We start from the raw sequence: 23,345 nt of genomic DNA, 5'->3' as shown, positions 1-23,345 counted from the left end.
ATCATTGGCCTTGTAGTCCACCTGACAACACATGGAGTACTACAATAGCTCAAAGTACTACAATACCTCACAATACTACAATACTTCAAAGTACCTCAATACCTCACAGTACTACAATACCTCACAGTACTACAATACGTCACAGTACTACAATACGTCACACTACTACAATATGTCACAGTAGTAGAATAGCTCACAGTACTAGAATAGCTCACAGTACTACAATACCTTACAGTACTACAATACCTCACAGTACTACAATATGTCACAGTACTACAATACCTCACAGTACTAGAATAGCTCACACTACTACGATACCTAACAGTACTAGAATAGCTCACAGTACTATAATACCTCACAGTACTACAATACCTCACAATACTACAATATGTCACAGTACTAATTTGTCACAGTACTACAATAGCTCACAGTACTACAATACCTAACAGTACTACAATAGCTCACAGTACTAAAATACCTCACAGTACTACAATAACTCACAGTACTACTATACCTCACAGTACTACAATACGTCAGTACTAATATGTCACAGCACTACAATAACTCACAGTACTACAATAGCTCACAGTACTACAACACCTCACAGTACTACAATACGTCACAGTACTAGAATACCTCAAAGTACTACAGTACGTCACAGTAATACAATACCTCAAAGTACTACAATATGTCACAGTACTACAATATCTTACAGTACTACAATACACCACAGTACTAATATGTCACAGTACTACAATACCTCACAGTACTACAATACCTCACAATACTACAATACGTCACAGTACTGCAATAACTCACAGTACTACAATACGTCACAGTACTGCAATAACTCACAGTACTACAATACGTCACAGTACTACAATAGCTCACAGTACTACAATACCTCACAGTACTACAGTACCTCACAATAATACAATACCTCACAGTACTACAATACCTCACAGTACTACAATACCTCACAGTACTACAATACGTCACAATACTACAATACGTCACAATACTACAATAGCTCACAGTACTACAATACCTCACAGTACTACAGTACCTCACAGTAATACAATACCTCACACTACTACAATACCTCACAGTACTACAATAAGTCACAATACTACAATAGCTCACAGTACTACAATACCTCACACTACTACAATACCTCACAGTACTACAATACGTCACAATACTACAATAGCTCACAGTACTACAAAACCTCACATTACTACAATACCTCACAGTACTACAATACGTCACAGTAATACAATACCTCACAGTACTACAATACCTCACAGTAATACAATACATCACAGTACTAATATGTCACATTACTACAATACCTCACAATACTACAATACGTCAGAGTACTGCAATACCTCACAGTACTACAATACGTCACAGTACTACAATATTTCACAGTACTACAATACTTCACAGTAATACAATAGCTCACAGTACTACAATACCTCACAGTACTACAGTACCTCACAGTAATACAATACCTCACACTACTACAATACCTCACAGTACTACAATACGTCAGAGTAATACAATACCTCACAGTACTACAATACATCACAGTACTAATATGTCACATTACTACAATACCTCACAATACGTCAGAGTACTGCAATAGTTCACAGTACTACAATACGTCACAGTACTACAATATTTCACAGTATTACAATATTTCATAGTACTACAATACTTCACAGTACTACAATACCTCACAGTACTACAATAGCTCACAGTACTACAATACGTCACTGTACTACAATACCTCACACTACTACAATGTCACAGTACTACAATAGCTCACAGTAATACAATAGCAAACAGTACTACAATACGTCACAGTACTACAATACCTCATACTACTTCAATACCTCACAGTAATAAAATACCTCACAGTATTACAATAGCTCACAGTAACACAATAGCTCACACTACTACAATAGCTCACACTACTACAATACCTCACAGTACAATACCTCACAGTACTACAATACGTCACAGTACTACAATACGTCACAGTACTACAATACTTCACAGTAATACAATACCTCACAGTAATACAATACAGTACTACAATAGCTCACAGTACTACAATAGCTCACAGTACTACAATACGTCACAGTACTAATACCTCACTGTACTACAATACGTCATAGTAATACAATACCTCACAGTACTACAAAACCTCACAGTACTACAGTACCTCACAGAAATACAATACCCCACAGTACTACAAAAGCTCACAGTACTACAATAGCTCACACTACTACAATACCTCAAAGTATTACAATAGCTCACAGTACTACAATACCTCACAGTATTATAATAGCTCACAGTACTACAATACCTCACAGTACTAGAATACCTCAGAGTACTACAATAGCTCACAGTACTACAATACCTAACAGTACTACAATTTGTCATATTACTACACTATGTCACAGTACTACAATAGCTCACAGTAATACAACACCTCATAGTACTACAATAGCTCACAGTACTACAATAGCTCACAGTACTACGATAGTTTACAGTACTACGATAGCTCACAGTACTACAATAGCTCACAGTACTACGATAGCTCACAGTACTAAAATAGTTCACAGTACTACGATAGCTAACAGTACTAGAATACCTAACATCACAGTACTACAATACCTAACAGTACTACAATAGCTCACAGTACTACAATAGCTCACAGTACTACAATAGTTCACAGTACTACAATAGTTCACAGTACTACAATACCTCACAGTACTACAATATGTCACAGTACTACAATACCTCACAGTACTACAATATGTCACAGTACTACAATACCTCACAGTACTATATCTTCTTGTGCTTCTCGGAGGTGGGGTCGCGGGGGCAGCAGCCTAAGTACCTTGCCAGCGTAGTGGATGATGGAGAAGTCGGCCTCCCCGCGAGGTTGCTTGGACTTGAAGAACTTGGGATGTGTGCCCTGCTCGCCGCTCAGCTTGTCCACGAAGGAGCGGTCGGTGGCCCGGGGGAACCAGCACTCCTCGTCCAGCAGGGCCAGGACCCCGGGCGGGTGGGTCTGTCGCAGACAAGAAAGGGTCAGCCGAGCGTCCCTGGGCCCGGCGGCCGGGGCGCACCTACCGGTTTTTCGATGAGGTCTATGCAGGGCTGCAGGTCCAGGCCGAAGTCGATGAAGTTCCACTCGATGCCCTCGCGCTGGTACTCCTCCTGCTCCAGGATGAACATGGTGTGGTTGAAGAGCTGCTGCAGCTTCTCGTTGGTGTAGTTGATGCACAGCTGCTCGAAGGAGTTCAGCTGGGGGGGGGGGCAGGCAGCACATGGCGTCAGGCTAGCTAGTGGCAAATCCATATTTTTTGTACTTTTGCTGAAAGGATTTAGAAGAGAACATCGACAAAGTTTGCAACTTTTGGCGCTGATAAAAAACCATTTCCTGTACCGAAAGTAGCAGACGACATGCGCGTGACATCACGGGTTGTGGAGCTCCTCACATCTGAACATAGTTTACAATCATGGCCACCAGTAGCTAGAGCGATTCGGACCGAGAAAGCGACGATTTCCCCATTAAATTGCGCGAGGATGAAAGATTTGTGGATGAGGAAAGTGAGAGTGAAGGAGTAGAAAAAAAATATATATATACACAGTGGGAGCGATTCAGATGTTATTAGACACATTTACTAGGATAATTCTGGAAAATCCCTTATCTGCTTATTGTGTTACTAGTGTTTTAGTGAGTTTATATGGTTGTACCTGTACAACCTGAAGGTCGGCCCCGCACAGTTCTTCAGTACCAGTCGACGCATGATGGGCATCTCTACTAAATCTTTTTGCTGAAAGGATTTGGTAGAAACATCGACAATAAAGTTTGCAACTTTTGGCGCTGATAAAAAAGCATTGCCTGTACCGGAAGTAGCAGACGACATGCGCGTGACATCACGGGTTGTGGAGCTCCTCACACCTGAACATAGTTTACAATCATGGCCACCAGTAGCTAGAGCGATTCGGACCGAGAACGCAACGATTTCCCCATTAAATTGAGCGAGGATGAAAGATTTGTGGATGAGGAAAGTGAGAGTGAAGGACTAGAAAAAAAAATAGATATACAGTGGGAGCGATTCAGATGTTATTACACATTTACTAGGATCATTCTGGAAAATCCCTTATCTACTTATTTTGTTACTAGTGTTTTAGTGACTTTATATGGTTGTACCTGTACAACCTGAAGGTCGGCCCCGCACCGTTCTTCAGAACCAGTCGACGGGTGGTGGCGATGCCCATCTCTGCATGATGGGCATCTCTACTAAATCCTTTTGCTGAAAGGATTTAGTAGAGAACATCGACGATAAAGTTTGCAACTTTTGGCGCTGATAAAAAAGCCTTGCCTGTACTGGAAGTAGCAGACGACATGCGCGTGACATCACGGGTTGTTGAGCTCCTCACATCTGAACATAGTTTACAATCATGGCCACCAGTAGCTAGAGCGATTCGGACCGAGAAAGCGACGATTTCCCCATTAATTTGAACGAGGATGAAAGATTTGTGGATGAGGAAAGTGAGAGTGAAGGACTAGAAAAGAAAAAAAAAAGACTATTCATATGTTATTAGACACATTTACTAGGATAATTCTGGAAAATCCCTTATCTGTTTATTGTGTTACTAGGGTTTTAGTGACTTTATATGGTTGAACCTGTACAACCTGAAGGTCGGCCCCGCACCGTTCTTCAGAACCAGTCGACGGGTGGTGGCGATGCCCATCTCTGCCGTTCGCAAGGGACCCTCTTCGAAACACCATCTTTCGAAATGATCACTGTACTTTGTGTGTGTGGTCCAATCCACTAGCAATAGTGTGCGGCAAGAAAGTGGCGTAAACCTGGCACTTTTGGCAACGGAATTTGGCACATGAGGGGGGAAAAAAAAGCCGGAGGGGTGTGGTGACCGCCAGTGTCTCCGAGGGAAGCCACGTTTCTCGACGAGATTTTAAATCTTTTTTCCCCCTCTTCCACGGTGGAAGCATCGGTCGGACGGTCGGGGGCGGCCGGTGGGAGGAGGCAAGAGAGTCGGTAAATGACTCTTTGACAGGCGCAGGAGGAACGGCGCAAGCTCTCCGCTCATGTCTACGGTAAGAGCCGACTTGTTACCACCATTTTCTCACCGAAAATGCTTGACCGCTCTGTTCCATAGTAAAGCTTCACCGTCATCTTTCGGTAATGTAAACAATGAAACACCGGCTGGTTTGCACCTTCAGCTTTCTTCTTTGACGTCTCCATTTTCCATTGAACAAATTGCAAAAGATTCAGCAACACAAAAGTCCAGAATACTGTGGAATTATGCAATGAAAAGAGACGACTTATAGCTTTGGACGGTGCTGGAATAAAATATGGTCCAATCAAATAGCAATAGTGTGTGGCAAGAAAGCGGTGTAAACCTGGCACTTTTGTCAACGGAATTTTGCACAGCAGGGGAAAAATAAAGCCGGAGGGGTGTGGTGACCGCCAGTGTCTCCGAAGGGAAGCCACGTTTCTCGACGAGGCGAAGGCGGTCGGGCTGAGATTTTAATTTTTTTTTTTCCATCTTCCACGGTGGAAGCATCCGACGGTCAAGGGCGGCCGGTGGGGTGAGGCAAGAGAGTCCGCAGCTGCCTCTTTGACAGGCGCAGGAGGAACGGCGCAAGCTCTCCGCTCATGTCTACGGTAAGAGCCGACTTATTACCACCATTTTCTCACTGAAAATGCTTGACCGCTCTGTTCCATAGTAAAGCTTCACCGTCATCTTTCGGGAATGTAAACAAGGAAACACCGGCTGTGTTTGCACCTACAGCTTTCTTCTTTGACGTCTCCATTTTCCATTGAACAAATTGCAAAAGATTCAGCAACACAAAAGTCCAGAATACTGTGGAATTATGCGATGAAAAGAGACGACTTATAGCTTTGGACGGTGCTGGAATAAAATGTGGTCCAATCAAATAGCAATAGTGTGTGGCAAGAAAGCGGTGTAAACCTGGCACTTTTGTCAACGGAATTTGGCACAGCAGGGGAAAAATAAAGCCGGAGGGGTGTGGTGACCGCCAGTGTCTCCGAAGGGAAGCCACGTTTCTCGACGAGGCGAAGGCGGTCGGGCTGAGATTTTAAATTTTTTTTTCCATCTTCCACGGTGGAAGCATCCGACGGTCAAGGGCGGCCGGTGGGGTGAGGCAAGAGAGTCCGCAGCTGCCTCTTTGACAGGCGCAGGAGGAACGGCGCAAGCTCTCCGCTCATGTCTACGGTAAGAGCAGACTTATTACCACCATTTTCTCACTGAAAATGCTTGACCGCTCTGTTTCATAGTAAAGCTTCACCGTCATCTTTCGGGAATGTAAACAAGGAAACACCGGCTGTGTTTGCACCTACAGCTTTCTTCTTTGACGTCTCCATTTTTCATTGAACAAATTGCAAAAGATTCAGCAACACAGATGTCCAGAATACTGTGGAATTATGCGATGAAAAGAGACGACTTATAGCTTTGGACGGTGCTGGAATAAAACGTGGTCCAATCCAATAGCAAAAGTGTGTGGCAAGAAAGCGGCGTAAACCTGGCACTTTTGTCAACGGAATTTGGCACAGCAGGGGAAAAATAAAGCCGGAGGGGTGTGGTGACAGCCAGTGTCTCCGAAGGGAAGCCACGTTTCTCGACGAGGCGAAGGCGGCCGGCGATTTTAATTTTTTTTTTCCATCTTCCACGGTGGAAGCATCCGACGGTCAAGGGCGGCCGGTGGGGTGAGGCAAGAGAGTCCGGAGCTGCCTCTTTGACAGGCGAGGGAGGAACGGCGCAAGCTCTCCGCTCATGTCTACGGTAAGAGCCGACTTATTACCACCATTTTCTCACCGAAAATGCTTGACCGCTCTGTTCCACAGCAAAGCTTCACCGTCATCTTTCGGGAATTTAAACAATGAAACACCGGCTGTGTTTGCAATACACCGCTTCCCACCTACAGCTTTCTTCTTTGACGTCTCCATTGTTCATTGAAGAAATTGCAAAAGATACAGCAACACAGATGTCCAGAATACTGTGGAATTATGCATTGACTGAGTTGGAGACTTGGTGGACAAGTTCAGCAGGGTTTCTGTTGACAAAAGACGGGAGAGCGCACACATGACATGAAGCACACCTGAAAGATCTCGAAGCCGGCGATGTCGAGGATGCCGATGAAGGAAGCTCCCTGCCGTTGTCTGCGGTCCAGAGCTCGGTTGATGCGGTGCACCAGCCACCGGAACAGCCGCTCGTAGGTGGCCTTGGCCAAGGCCTGCACGGCAAAGTCCGCCTGTTGGAAGAGACGCGTCAACGTTGTTAAGATGCATTCCCACGCTGCTTACTACCCACACGACGAGTCCTAAATAGGAGGACTAGAGCCTGGATCGGGATCTGGCCCAGACACCTTTTCTATATGAGCCCAGAATAATTATCACAACATTCAGACTTTTCTGGACATTTTATAAATCACAGGAAATACACTCTGCTCACTAGAAGGCAGGCTTAAAGGGGAACATTATCACAATTTCAGAAGGGTTAAAACCAATAAAAATCAGTTCCCAGTGGCTTATTTAATTTTTCGAAGTTTTTTTCAAAATTTTACCCATCATGGAATATCCCGAAAAAAGGCTTTAAAGTGCCTGATTTTCGCTAACTTTAAATCCATCGTCCATTTTCTACCAGTGATGCCAACATGGCGGATAGCACAGCAAGATATAGCGACATTAGCTCGGATTCAGACTCGGATTTCAGCGGCTTAAGCGATTCAACAGATTACGCATGTATTGAAACGGATGGTTGGAGTATGGAGGCAGATAGCAAAAATGAAATTGAAGAAGAGACTGAAGCTATTGAGCGTAAAGCTATTGACGCTATTCGGCGATTGTTTGCCTTAGCATCGCTGGTAAAATGTGCAGACCAAACGATGGGGACTTCCGCATCTTGTGACACTGGAGCAACTTAAAGCCGTCGATTGGTAAGTGTTTGTTTGGCATTAAATGTGGGTGGAGGGAAAGGCTGGATGAAAATATAGCTACAAATGTACATACAGCTAGCCTAAATAGCATGTTAGCATCAATTAGCTGGCAGTCATGCCGCGACCAAATATGTCTGATTAGCACATAAGTCAATAACATCAACAAAATTCACCTTTGTGATTTCGTTGACTTTACTGTTGGAAATGCATCTGCAGGTTATCCATACATCTCTGTGCCATGTCTGCCTTAGCATCGCCGTTAAAATGTGCAGACCAAACGATCGGGACTTTTGCATCTTGTAACATTGGAGCAACTTAAATCCGTCGATTTGTTAGTGTTCGTTTTGCATTAAATGTGGGTGGAGGGAAAGGCTGGATGCAAATATAGCTAGAAATGTACATACAGCTAGCCTAAATAGCATGTTAGCATCGATTAGCTGGCAGTCATGCCGTGACCAAATATGTCTGATTAGCACATAAGTCAATAACATCAGCAAAACTCACCTTTGTGATTTTGTTGACTTTATCGTTGGGAATGCATCTGCAGGTTATCCATACATCTCTGTGCCATGTCTGCCTTAGCATCGCCGGTAAAATGTGCAGACCAAACGATCGGGACTTTCGCATCTTGTGACACTGGAGCAACTTAAATCCGTCGATTGGTAAGTGTTTGTTTGGCATTAAATGTGGGTGGAGGGAAAGGCTGGATGCAAATATAGCTAGAAATGTACATACAGCTAGCCTACATAGCATGTTAGCATCGATTAGCTGGCAGTCATGCTGTGACCAAATATGTCTGATTAGCACATAAGTCAATAACATCAACAAAATTCACCTTTGTGATTTTGTTGACTTTATTGTTGGAAATGCATCTGCAGGTTATCCATACATCTCTGTGCCATGTCTGCCTTAGCATCGCCGGTTAAATGTGCAGACCAAACGATCGGGACTTTCGCATCTTGTGACACTGGAGCAACTTAAATCCGTCGATTGGTAAGTGTTTGTTTGGCATTAAATGTGGGTGGAGGGAAAGGCTGGATGCAAATATAGCTACAAATGTACATACAGCTAGCCTAAATAGCATGTTAGCATCGATTAGCATGCCGTGCTAATCGATGCACACTCCACGTAAATCGACTTGAATCCCTCCCTGATCGTGTTGTTACACCCTCCGACAACACACCTACGAGGCATGATGTCTCCAAGGTACGGAAAACAGTCGAAAAAACGGAAAATAACAGAGCTGATTAGACTCGATGTTTATAATATGTTTGAGAAAATGGCGGATTGACTACCTCTGAGAGCGAATAATAGAAAGGCGTTTAATTTGCCAAAATTCACCCATTTAGAGTTCGGAAATCGGTTAAAAAACATATGGTCTTTTTTCTGCAACATCAAGGTATATATTGACGCTTACATAGGTCTGGTGATAATGTTCCCCTTTAAGACCATCCATCCATTTTCTTCCACTTATGTGCGGTGAGGTCACGGGGGCAGCAGCTTAAGCAGAGAAGCCCAGACTTCCCTCGTTCCAGCCACTTCGTCCAGGTCTTCCCGGGAGACATAGTCTCCCTAACGTGTCCTGGGTCTTTCCTCTGGCCTCCTACCGGTCGAAGGTGTCCTAAACACCTCCCTAGGGAGGCGTACGGGGAACAGATGCCCGAAAAAGCTCATCTGGCTCCGCTCCATGTGGAGGGGCAGTGGCCGGAGGACAGAACATCTCATCCTATCTCTTTAAGGGAGAGTCCCACCATCCGGCCGCTTGTACCCGTGATCTTGTCCTTTGGGTCATTAACATAGGTGAGGATGGGAACGTAGATCCACCGGTAAGTTGAGAGGTTTGCCTTCCGGCTCAGCTCCTTCTTCACCACAACGGATCCATACAGCGTCCGCATTACTGAAGACGCCGCACCGATCCGCCTGTCGATCAAACGATCCACTCTTCCCTCACTCGTGAACAAGACTGCTTTTAAAAAAAAATGTTCTATGCCCTTCCTTATGAAAAAAAAAAACGTTTTTTATAGCAAAAACCCAAATTATGCAACATTTTTGCCCATGAAAACATTTCAAAGTGGATCTATCCGTCAATTTTAAGGTGTTTATTTATATGTTTTATGATCAAAAACCCAAAATACGCCACATTTTTCGGCAACATTTTTTTTAGTTGAAAAATGGATGTTCAGTAACTGGAGCCTTAAAAAATTCCCCAAAACTTGATTTTAATTAATAATTTTTTGGAACAATGACCGTTTAAAAAAAATTCCATGAATTCAAAAGGATCCCACTCAAAATAAGTCATACTTTTTTCTTTTTTTTTAACTTTCAACACTTAAGTCCCTAAACATCGATTTTAGGGTGTTTTTTTTTAATTAATTAATTTATTTTTTGTTTCATGCCTTTTTTACCACAAGAAAACTAATTTTTTTTTTCATGGCAAAAACCCTAAATAAGCAACATTTTTGCCCCCCAAAAGTGGAATATTTCACACAAAATATTTGGGTCTGCGACTATGACAAAATTAATATTTTTTGAACACTGACAGTATAAAAAAAAGGTTTTGCGGATCCAAAAGGCCCCCACTAGTAAATGTTTGAAATATATTCAGTTGAATAATTGATGTGAAGTAATTGGAGCCTTAAAAAAATTCCCAAAAACTTTGATTTTAATTAATTTTTTTTTGGAACAATAACCATTTCCATGAATTCCAAAGGATCCCACTCAAAAGTTTAAGTCATACTTTTTTCTTTTTTTTTTACTTTCAATACTTAAGTCCCTTGATCAACTTCAGATCTATCCGTCGATTTTAAGGTTTTTTTATCTTAATTTTTTAATTTGTTTCATGCCTTTTTTATCAAATGAAAATTAAAGTTTTTTTATGGCAAAAACCCAAAATAAATGATAAATGGGTTGTACTTGTATAGCGCTTTTCTACCTTCAAGGTACTCAAAGCGCTTTGACACTACTTCCACATTTACCCATTCACACACTCATTCACACACTGATGGAGGGAGCTGCCATGCAAGGCGCCAACCAGCACCCATCAGGAGCAAGCGTTCAGTTAATTCGACTGTTAAATAAACACGCTAAGGGGCTAAGAGCAATGCACAGAGTGAGACCTCTTTCTACCCGTTTGAAGCAAGGGACTAAGAAAAGAAAGACAGTAATATATCGATCTCGGGTAAGTATCGTTCAATTAAGGGACTTATTGACTATTGGACCAGGCCTAGTCACAGTCAAAACTTTTTCCAAAGAGCACGTAGTTCGTTATGATGGTTATTAGCGTAGTGACTGCTTCCACTGCAGCACACAAACTTGCTGTTTTCTTTAGCACTGATTGGCGAGACGCGAGGACGCAAGACTCAACAATTCTGATTGGCCAACATGTTTTGTCACTCAAAGGCCAGTGATGGCGGACTTCCATCCATCCATCCATCATCTTCCGCTTATCCGAGGTCGGGTCGCGGGGGCAGCAGCCTAAGCAGGGAAGCCCAGACTTCCCTCTCCCCAGCCACTTCGTCTAGCTCTTCCCGGGGGATCCCGAGGCGTTCCCAGGCCAGCCGGGAGACATAGTCTTCCCAACGTGTCCTGGGTCTATATGCAAATATAAATATGCAACATTTTTCGGCAACATTTTTTTGAGTTGAATAATTGATGTGAAGTAAATGAAGCCTAAAAAAAATTCCCCAAAACGTTTAGCTCGGTTGGTAGAGTGGCCGTGCCAGCAACTTGAGGGTTGCAGGTTCGATTCCCACTTCCGCCATCCTAGTCACTGCCGTTGTGTCCTTGGGCAAGACACTTTACCCACCTGCTCCCAGTGCCACCCACACTGGTTTGTATGTAACTTAGATATTGGGTGTCACTATGTAAAGCGCTTTGAGTCACTAGAGAAAAAGCGCTATATAAATATAATTCACTTCACTTCACATTTTAATAGTTTTTTTTGGAACAATAACCATTTCTATGAATTCCAAAGGATCCCACTCAAAAGTTTAAGTCATACTTTTTTTTTTTAACTTTCAACATTTAAGTCCCTTGATCAACTTCAAATCCATCCGTCGATTTTAAGGTTTTTTTTTTTAAAATATTTTTTAAAATTTGTTTCATGGCTTTTTTATCAAAAGAAAATTGGCAAAAACCCAAAATATGCAAAACTTTTCGGCAACATATTGATGTGAAGCAATTGGAGCCTTAAAAAATTCCCAAAAACTTTGATTTTGATTAATAATTTTTTGGAACAATGACCGTTTAAAATAAACTCCATGAATTCCAAAGGATCCCACTCAAAAGTTTAACAAATAAGTCATACTATTTTTTTTTTTTTTACTTTCAACACTTAAGTCCCTTGATCAACTTCAGATCAATCCATCGATTTTAAGTTTTTTTTTTTTAATTAATTTATTTTTTGTTTCATGCCTTTTTTATCAAAAAAAAATGAAAATTTTTTTTTATGGCAAAACCCAAATATAAGCAACATTTTTGCCCAAAAAAACATTTCAAAGAGGAATATTTCATGCAAAATATTTGGGTCTGAAATATTGACAACATTCATATTTTTTGAACGCTTAGTGTTAAAAAAAGGTTTTGGGATCCAAAAGGCCCCCACTAGTAAGTGTTTGAAATATATCACATAGTTCCTTTCAACACTTAAAGCTACAGTTCAACTTCAGATCTACACCTCGATTTTAAGTTTTTTTTTTTTTTTTTTTTAAATGTGTTTTATGACTTTTTTTATCAAAAGAAAACTTAGTATTTTTATGTCAAAAACCCGAAATATGCAAAATTTTTCTGCAACATTTTTTTCAGTTGAACAATTGATGTGAAGTAATTTGAGCCTTAAAAAATGCCTAAAAACGTTCATTTTAATTCATATTTTTTGGGAATAATAACCATTTCCATGAATTCCATAAATTCCAAAGGATCCCACTTAAAAGTTTAAGTCATACTTTTTTTTCTTTTGACTTTCAACACTTAAGTCCCTTGATCAACTTCAGATCTGTCGATTTTAATGTGTTTTTTAAAATTTATTTATATGTTTTATGACTTTTTTTTATCAAAAGTAAACTTGTTTTTTTTTAGGGCAAAAACCCAAAATATGCAACATTTTTCGGCAACATTTTTTTTAGTTGAATAATTGATGTGAAGTAATTGGAGCCTTAAAAACTTCCCAAAAATGTTGATTTTGATTAATCATTTTTTGGAACAGTGATCGTTTAAAAATGTCCATAAATTCCAAAGGATCCCACTCAAAAGTGAAACAATACTAAGTCCCTTGATCAACTTCAGATCTTTCCGTTGATTTTAAGGTGTTTTTTAATTTTTTTTATTTATATGTTTTATGACTTTTTTATCAAAAGAAAGATAACGTTTTTTTTTTTATGGCAAAACCCCAAAATATGCAACATTTTTCTGCAACATTTTTTTGGGTTGAATAATTGATGTGAAGTAACTGGAGCCTTAAGAAATTCCTTAAAACTTTGATTTTAATTAATAATTTTTTGGAACAATGACCGTTTAAAATAAATTCCATGAATTCCAAAGTATCCCACTCAAAGTTGAACAAATAAGTCATACTTTTTTTGTTTTTAGTTTTTACTTTTAACACTTAAGTCCCTTGATCAACTTCAGATCTTTCCGTTGATTTTAAGGTGTTTTTTAAAAAATTTTTATTTATATGTTTTATGACTTTTTTATCAAAAGAAAGATAATGTTGTTTTTTTTTATGGCAAAACCCCAAAATATGCAACATTTTTCTGCAACATTTTTTTGGGTTGAATAATTGATGTGAAGTAACTGGAGCCTTAAGAAATTCCTTAAAACTTTGATTTTAATTAATAATTTTTTGGAACAATGACCGTTTAAAATAAATTCCATAAATTCCAAAGTATCCCACTCAAAGTTGAACAAATAAGTCATACTTTTTTTCTTTTTAGTTTTTACTTTTAACACTTAAGTCCCTTGATCAACTTCAGAATTATCCGTCGATTTTAGGGTGTTTTTTTAAATGTATTTTTTGTTTCATGCCTTTTTTTTAATCAAAAGAAAAGTAAAGTTTGTTTTTGGCAAAAACCCAAAATATGCAACATTTTTGCCCAAAAAAACATTTCTAAGTGGAATATTTGATCAACTTCAGATCTATCTGTCGATTTTAAGGTGTTTTTTAAATTTATTTATGTTTTATGACTTTTTTAGCAAAAGTAAACTTAGTTTTATTTTAGGGCAAAAACCCAAAATATGCAACATTTTTCGGCAAGATTTTTTTTAGTTGAATAATTGATGTGAAGTAATTGGAGCCTTAAAAACTTCCCAAAAATGTTGATTTTGATTAATCGTTTTTTGGAACAATGATCGTTTAAAAATGTCCATAAATTCCAAAGGATCCCACTCAAAAGTGAACCAATACTTTTTATTTTTTTACTTTTAACACTTAAGTCCCTTGATCAACTTCAGATCTTTCCGTTGATTTTAAAGTGTTTTTTTATTTTTTTATTTATATGTTTTATGACTTTTCAATCAGAAGAAAACTAATGTTTTTTTTAATGGCAAAACCCCAAAATATGCAACATTTTTCTGCAACATTTTTTTGGGTTGAATAATTGATGTGAAGTAACTGGAGCTTTAAAAAATTCCCAAAAACTTAGATTTTAATTAATATTTTTTTGGAACAATGACCGTTTAGAATAAATTCCATGAATTCCAAAGTATCCCACTCAAAGTTGAACAAATAAGTCATACTTTTTTTCTTTTTAGTTTTTACTTTTAACACTTAAGTCCCTTGATCAACTTCAGAATTATCCGTCGATTGTAGGGTGTTTTCTAAATGTATTTTTTGTTTCATGCCTTTTTTTTTAATCAAAAGAAAAGTAAAGTTTGTTTATGGCAAAAACCCAAAATATGCAACATTTTTGCCCAAAAAAACATTCCACTTTGAAATTTTAAGGTGTTTTTTTTAAATTTATTTATATGTTTTATGACTTTTTTATCAAAAGTAAACTTAGTTTTTTTTTAGGGCAAAAACCCAAAATATGCAACATTTTTTTTTAGTTGAATAATTGATGTGAAGTAATTGGAGCCTTAAAAACTTCCCAAAAATGTTGATTTTGATTAATCATTTTTTGGAACAATGATCGTTTAAAAATGTCCATAAATTCCAAAGGATCCCACTCAAAAGTGAAACAATACTTTTTATTTTTTTACTTTTAACACTTAAGTCCCTTGATCAATTTCAGATCTTTCCGTTGATTTTAAAGTGTTTTTTTACTTTTTTATTTATATGTTTTATGAATTTTTAATCAAAAGAAAACTAATGTTTTTTTTTTTTTTTTATGGCAAAACCCCAAAATATGCAACATTTTTCTGCAACATTTTTTTGGGTTGAATAATTGATGTGAAGTAACTGGAGCCTTAAAAAATTCCCCAAAACTTTAATTTTAATTAATAATTTTTTGGAACAATGACCGTTTAAAATAAATTCCATGAATTCCAAAGTATCCCGCTCAAAGTTGAACAAATAAGTCATACTTTTTTTCTTTTTAGTTTTTACTTTTAACACTTAAGTCCCTTGATCAACTTCAGAATTATCCGTCGATTTTAGGATGTTTTTTAAATGTATTTTTTGTTTCATGCCTTTTTTTATCAAAAGAAAAGTGAAGTTTGTTTATGGCAAAAACCCAAAATATGCAACATTTTAGCCCAAAAAAACATTTCAAAGTGGAATATTTGATCAACTTCAGATCTATCTGTCGATTTTAAGGTGTTTTTTTAAATTTATTTATATGTTTTATGACTTTTTTTTAATCAAAAGTAAACTTAGTTTTTTTGGGGGGGCAAAAACCCAAAATATGCAACATTTTTCGGCAACATTTTTTTTAGTTGAATAATTGATGTGAAGTAATTGGAGCCTTAAAAACTTCCTAAAAATGTTGATTTTGATTAATCATTTTTTGGAACAATGATCGTTTAAAAATGTCCATAAATTCCAAAGGATCCCACTCAAAAGTGAAACAATACTTTTTATTTTTTTACTTTTAACACTTAAGTCCCTTGATCAACTTCAAATCTTTCCGTTGATTTTAAGGTGTTTTTTAATTTTTTTTATTTATATGTTTTATGACTTTTTTATCAAAAGAAAACTAATGTTGTTTTTTTTTTAATGGCAAAACCCCAAAATATGCAACATTTTTCTGCAACATTTTTTTGGGTTGAATAATTGATGTGAAGTAACTGGAGCTTTAAAAAATTCCCAAAAACTTAGATTTTAATTAATAATTTTTTGGAACAATGACCGTTTAAAATAAATTCCATGAATTCCAAAGTATCCCACTCAAAGTAAACAAATAAGTCATACTTTTTTTCTTTTTAGTTTTTACTTTTAACACTTAAGTCCCTTGATCAACTTCAGAATTATCTGTCGATTTTAGGGTGTTTTTTAAATGTATTTTTTGTTTCATGCCTTTTTTTTTAATCAAAAGAAAAGTAAAGTTTGTTTATGGCAAAAACCCAAAATATGCAACATTTTTGCCCAAAAAAACGTTCCACTTTGAAATTTTAAGGTGTTTTTTTTAAATTTATTTATATGTTTTATGACTTTTTTATCAAAAGTAAACTTAGTTTTTTTTTAGGGCAAAAACCCAAAATATGCAACATTTTTTTTTTGTTGAATAATTGATGTGAAGTAATTGGAGCCTTAAAAACTTCCCAAAAATGTTGATTTTGATTAATCATTTTTTGGAACAATGATCGTTTAAAAATGTCCATAAATTCCAAAGGATCACACTCAAAAGTGAAACAATACTTTTTATTTTTTTACTTTTAACACTTAAGTCCCTTGATCAACTTCAGATCTTTCCGTTGATTTTAAGGTGTTTTTTTTATTTTTTTACTTATATGTTTTATGACTTTTTATCAGAAGAAAACTAATGTTTTTTTTTATGGCAAAACCCCAAAATATGCAACATTTTTCTGCAACATTTTTTTGGGTTGAATAATTGATGTGAAGTAACTGGAGCCTTAAGAAATTCCTAAAAACTTTGATTTTAATTAATAATTTTTTGGAACAATGACCGTTTAAAATAAATTCCATGAATTCCAAAGTATCCCACTCAAAGTTGAACAAATAAGTCATACTTTTTTTCTTTTTAGTTTTTACTTTTAACACTTAAGTCCCTTGATCAACTTGAGAATTATTTTAGGATGTTTTTTAAATGTATTTTTTGTTTCATGCCTTTTTTTTATCAAAAGAAAAGTAAAGTTTGTTTATGGCAAAAACCCAAAATATGCAACATTTTTGCCCCAAAAAACATTTCAAAGTGGATTATTTGATGCAAAATATTTGGGTCTGTAACTACGACAAGATTCATATTTTTTGAACACTGACAGTAGAAAAAAAGGTTTTGGGGATCCAAAAGGCCCCCAGTTGTTATTGAGTTACTTTCAACACTTAAATCTCCAGTTCAACTTCAGATCTAAACGTCGATTTTATATTTTTTGGAGTAACGACGGCTTGTTTTCTCTCGTCACAAGGAAGTAGTACCTGTTCCTTGGTCTGGGCCTTCTGCACGTACTCCCGGCCCACTTTGATCCTGGGGTTGAGGATGGCCCGGGTGAACTCCAGCACGTTGATGGCCAGCAGGTGGCAGAGCTTCTGGGCCGCCGTGTTGTCGGGCATGGAGGCCTGGTCTTGGTTCTTCTCCTTGGTGAAGGAGATGTTGCCGAACTGGAGCACGGCGGAGATGACCTTCAGCATGGCTGAGAGGACACGGCGGCGTCAGGGAAGGTGGCCACAATTCAACACGTTTTTCTCCGCTTACACATCAGCTCTTCCGGGTTGAAGCCCATGATGCCCATGGAGTCCATGGTCTGGGTGAAGTTCTCGGAGTCACTCTGACCGGGGACATTTACGGCACCCCCGCTGAGAAAGCGGTACTGGTCTGCGGTGCCTAACAGCAGGTCCTCTGCGGGCGGGTACAAAGAGGTGAGGACAAAATCCGGACTGCCGAGTCCTTGGCTGACTCACTTTTAGTCTCCTCAGAGGCGCCGTGCAACATCTGGTAGAAGATGTGGAAGGTGCGCTCCTCCTTGGCCTGGCGGGTGGCCCGGGACTTCTCCAGCAGGTCTGAGGTGGGAGCAGTTAAGGAGGGTGACCAGAAAGAAAGTGTGCGCGGGACACTTGGGAGGAAGAGTAAAACAACTTGCACTGAGCCTGGTCTATAAAATCCGCTACACCTCCGTGATACCGAAGTACATGTCAAACTACTTCCTTAAAGTAAATGACCGCCATAACCACAACACCAGGGGGAACTCCACAAACCACGTTAAACCCAGATTGTCTATGTTTTATTTTTTTCCTCTGCATTTGTCTGTTTCCTCTGTGTTTAGTATCTCCTGTCTTTAGTTCCTGTCTAGTGCTCTTATTTTGTCAGCGTCCTGTCTTGTTCCCTGAGTGCTGTGTTCCTCCTCAGCTGCGGCTGATTTGCACCTGGCCACACCTGTTGCCAATCAGCCTGCTCCTATTTGTACCTGCTTTGTCTTGTGTCTGTTGCTGGATCATTGTATTGTCTTGTCGATGTCACGTCTAGTCGCTCTTGTGATGTGTTATTGCTCCTGTCGTGTCGTACCTTGTCTTTGCAGCGTAGCGGTAAGCTATATTCAGTTGATGTTTGTAGCTTACTGTTTTTTGTTCCCTGCTTCTGTTTTATTTTTCATCATACAAGTACGACTCCTGTTTGCCTGTTCGCTACCCGCTAGCTTCCGCGCTAAGCTCCTGTTCGTTATTTTCTAGCTCCCAGGCTAGCTCCTTTTGTTTGATTATCTGCCTCGTGCGGGCTTTGTGTTTGTACCCTTTTGGTTTTGTTTTTGTCTTAGTATTAATTAAATCATGTTTTCACATTCCATGCCTGCCTCCATCTCTGCATTTTGGGGTTCACCACCAACTACCTGTGACAATTCCGATCCAACAAAGGTCTTAACTCATTCACTTTCTATGCCACATCAATGTGGAATGCACTCCCAACAGGTGTAAAAGTAAGTGCATCTCTATATTCCTTCAAAACCGCTCTAAAACACCTCCAGGCAACTTCAACCCTTTACTAACACCCTCCTCCATTCACATCCCGTCTTCCCGGATTATAAATACCCTAATGTAAATAATGTAATTATTTACTTGTTCTTATGCTATCTGAACTCACTATGTTCTCTGCTGGCTGTACATATCCTACTAAGTCAGACCTACACTGTTTCAATGTCCATTTCTCTGATGATGCAATTGTTGATGACTGAAGTACTGATATCAACCAAAACTCCTCACCCCACCCGCCGGATTGTAAATATGTAAATAATTGAATGTACATACTATGATGATTAACCTGTGTGAAGACTGTATTATGCTGATAGTATATATTTGTACCATGAATTGATTAACGTGGACCCCGACTTAAACAAGAATCTACTAATAAAAGTATCAATCAATCAAGGATACAGGTCTCGATGTTGGCGCCCACGATGTACCCCGCCACGTCGAAGTTGATGCGGATGAATTTACCCTGAGGGAAGAAAGACAGAGTCCACTTTTACTGACATGCCAATAATTGTCTGTATCACTCTCACAAAATGTAATATGTAATAGACGACGTATTATGTGTAATATATGATGTATAATATATGATGTATAATGTGTTATATATGATGTATAACATGTCATATATGATGTATAATACATATTATATGATGTAAAATGTCATATATGATGTATAATACGTCATATATAAATATGACGTATTATACATGATATATTATATATGTCATATGTGAGGTATGATGTTTAATTTGTCATATATGATGTATAATATATGATGTATAATATGTAATATCCATCCATCCATCCATTTTCTACCGCTTATTCCTTTTCGGGGTTGCGGGGGGCGCTGGCGCCTATCTCAGCTACAATCAGGCGGAAGGCAGGGTACACCCTGGACAAGTCGCCACCTCATCGCAGGGCCAACAAAGATAGACAGACAACATTCACACTCACATTCACACACTAGGGCCAATTTAGTGTTGCCAATCAACCTATCCCCAGGTGCATGTCTTTGGAAGTGGGAGGAAGCCGGAGTACCCGGAGGGAACCCACGCATTCACGGGGAGAACATGCAAACTCCACACAGAAAGATCCCGAGCCTGGATTTGAACCCAGGATTGCAGGAACTTCGTATTGTGAGGCAGACGCACTAACCCCTCTGCCACCGTGAAGCCCTAATAATATGTAATATATCATGTATAATATGATGTACAATGTGTCATAATGAATAATGTCACATATGATATATAATATGTCATATATGATGTCCATCCATCCATCCATTTTCTACCGCTTATTCCCTTTGGGTTCGCTGGTGCCTATCTCAGCTACAATCGGGCGGGAGGCGGGGTACAATGTGATGTACAATATATAATATATGATTATAATATGTCATATAATGTTTAATATGTCATATATGATGTATAATACATATTATATGATGTAAAATATGTCATATATGATGCATAATATATGATGTATAATACGTCATATATAATATGACATATACATCATATATTATATATGTCAAATATGATGTATAATATGTGATCATGATGTTTAATATGTCGTATATATGATGTATAATATGTGATGTATGATGTTTAATATGTCATATATGATGTATAATACATGTCTAATATGTAATATCTCATGTGTAATATGATGTACAATGTGTCATTATAATGAATAATGTCACATATGATGTATAATAAGTCATATATGATGTACAATACGTAATGTATGATGTATAATATGTCATATATGTATAATGTAATGTATGATGTATAATATGTCATATATGTATAATGTAATGTATGATGTATTATACGTCATATATGATGTGTAATATGTAATACATCATGTATAATCTATATGATGCATGTGTCATATATAATAAATAATGTCATATATGATGACCAATATGTAATATATGATATATAATATGTATGATTATAACGTGTAATATTTGATGTATAATATGTAATATATGGTGTATATTATGTCATATATGATGTATAACATATACTATTTGATGTAAAATATGTCATATATATTACGTATTATACATCATGTATGATGTATGCTATGTTATATATGATGTATAATATATGATGTACAATATGTAATATATGATGTATAATATATACCGGTAATATATGATGTATAATATGCTGAATTAGGCTCCAGCACTCCCCATGACCTCAGAAGGGACAAGTGGTAGAAAATCGATGGATTGATGTATAATATGTCATATGTGATGTATAATATGTCATACATGATGTATAATATGTCATATATGATGTATAATATATAATGTATAATATGTCATATATGATGTATAATATATAATGTATAATCTGTCATATATGATGTATAATATATAATGTATAATATGTCATATATGATGTAAAATATATAATGTATAATATGTCATGATGTATAACATGTCAAATATGATGAATAATATATGATGGATAATATGTCATATGATGTATAATATATAATATATAATGTCATATACAGTATGATGAATATGTCATGATGTATGCAATATAATATATGATGTATATGTCATATATGATGTATAATATATATGATGCTTACTATGTCACATATGATGTATATGTCATATATGATGTATAATATATATGATGTATAATATGTCATATATGATGTATAATATATATGATGTATAATATGTCATATATGATGTATAATATATATGATGTATAATATGTCATATATGGTGTATAATATGTCATATCTTATATGACATATTATACATCATATATTATATATTATGTCATATATGATGTATAATATGTGATGTATGATGTATTATACATCATACATGATGTATAATATGTGATGTATGATGTATTATACGTCATACATGTTTAATGTATGATGTGTAATATGTAATACATCATGTATCATCTATATTATGTTTAATGTGTCATATATAATTAATGTCATATATGATGTATAATATGTCATATATGATGACCAATATGTAATATATGATATATAATAGACAAAATATGATGGATAATGTGTAATATATGATGTATAATGTGTAATATTTGATGTATAATATGTAATAAATGGTGCATATTATGTCATATATGATGTATAGTATATATGATGTATATGTCATATATGATGTATAATATATATGATGTATATGTCATATATGATGTATAATATATGATGTATAATATGTCTTATATAATATGACATTATACATCATATATTATATATTATGTCACATATGATGTATAATATGTGATTTATGACGTATTATACATCATACATGATGTATAATATGTGATGTATAATGTATTATACGTCATATGTTTAATATATGATGTGTAATCTGTAATACATCATGTATCATCTATATTATGTTTAATGTGTCATATATAATTAATAATGTCATATATGATGTATAATATGTCATATATGATGACCAATATGTAATATATGATATATAATAGACAATATATGATGTCTAATGTGTAATATATGATGTATAATATGTAATAAATGGTGCATATTATGTCATATATGATGTATAATATATACTATTTGATGTAAAATATGTCATATATAATATGTGATGTATGATGTATACTACGTTATATATGATGTATATGTAATATTTGATGCATAATATATAATATATATTGTATAATGTGTCATATATAATGTATAATGTGTCATGTTGTATGTCACATATGATGTACAATATGTAATATGATGTATAATATATGATGTATAATATGTGATGTATAATTTGTCATATGATGAATAATGCCATATATGAAGTATAATATGTCATATATGATGTACAATATGTAATATATGATGTATAATATATGACGCATAAAGTATAATATATGATGTACAATGTGTAATATATAATGTCATATATGATGTATAAAAGATGTCAGATACATTGATGTATATATGACACACACACACACACACACACTCATTCATTAACATTGTTAACAACTATTGGAGCTTGACAATGTTTTAGTGTGACTTACAAATCTGGAGGAGTTGTCATTCTTCACCGTTTTAGCGTTGCCGAAAGCCTCCAGGATGGGGTTGGCTTGCAGGAGCTGTCTCTCCAGCTCTCCCTGCACACACACACACACACACACAAAATTAGCTCAGCACACGATACAAATGTGAAAGACACAAGATAAGATGTGTGTGTGTGTGTGTGTGTGTGTGGACAGTCAGGAATGAGGTCCACAC

At 36.9% G+C, this 23,345-nt stretch overlaps 1 protein-coding gene across 4 annotated transcripts in view; it reads right to left on the bottom strand.

Annotated features, from left to right (window-relative positions):
* The window catches only part of myh14 (myosin, heavy chain 14, non-muscle), a 145,342-nt gene that overhangs the window by 70,916 nt on the left and 51,081 nt on the right, over positions 1–23,345 (bottom strand). For all 4 annotated transcript variants that reach the window (XM_061915238.1, XM_061915237.1, XM_061915239.1 and 1 more), the window contains exons 8-15: positions 23,132–23,224; positions 19,479–19,542; positions 18,018–18,116; positions 17,812–17,955; positions 17,535–17,749; positions 7,169–7,321; positions 3,148–3,321; positions 2,912–3,085 (exon numbers count right to left, since the gene is read on the bottom strand). In XM_061915238.1, coding sequence (XP_061771222.1) covers positions 2,912–3,085; positions 3,148–3,321; positions 7,169–7,321; positions 17,535–17,749; positions 17,812–17,955; positions 18,018–18,116; positions 19,479–19,542; positions 23,132–23,224 — 1,116 coding nt within the window. The remainder of the gene's footprint in view (positions 1–2,911; positions 3,086–3,147; positions 3,322–7,168; positions 7,322–17,534; positions 17,750–17,811; positions 17,956–18,017; positions 18,117–19,478; positions 19,543–23,131; positions 23,225–23,345) is intronic.

This window comes from Nerophis ophidion, linkage group LG11, assembly GCF_033978795.1.
Source record: "Nerophis ophidion isolate RoL-2023_Sa linkage group LG11, RoL_Noph_v1.0, whole genome shotgun sequence".
NCBI lineage: Eukaryota > Metazoa > Chordata > Actinopteri > Syngnathiformes > Syngnathidae > Nerophis > Nerophis ophidion.
This window is presented reverse-complemented; position numbering and strand designations above follow the sequence as displayed.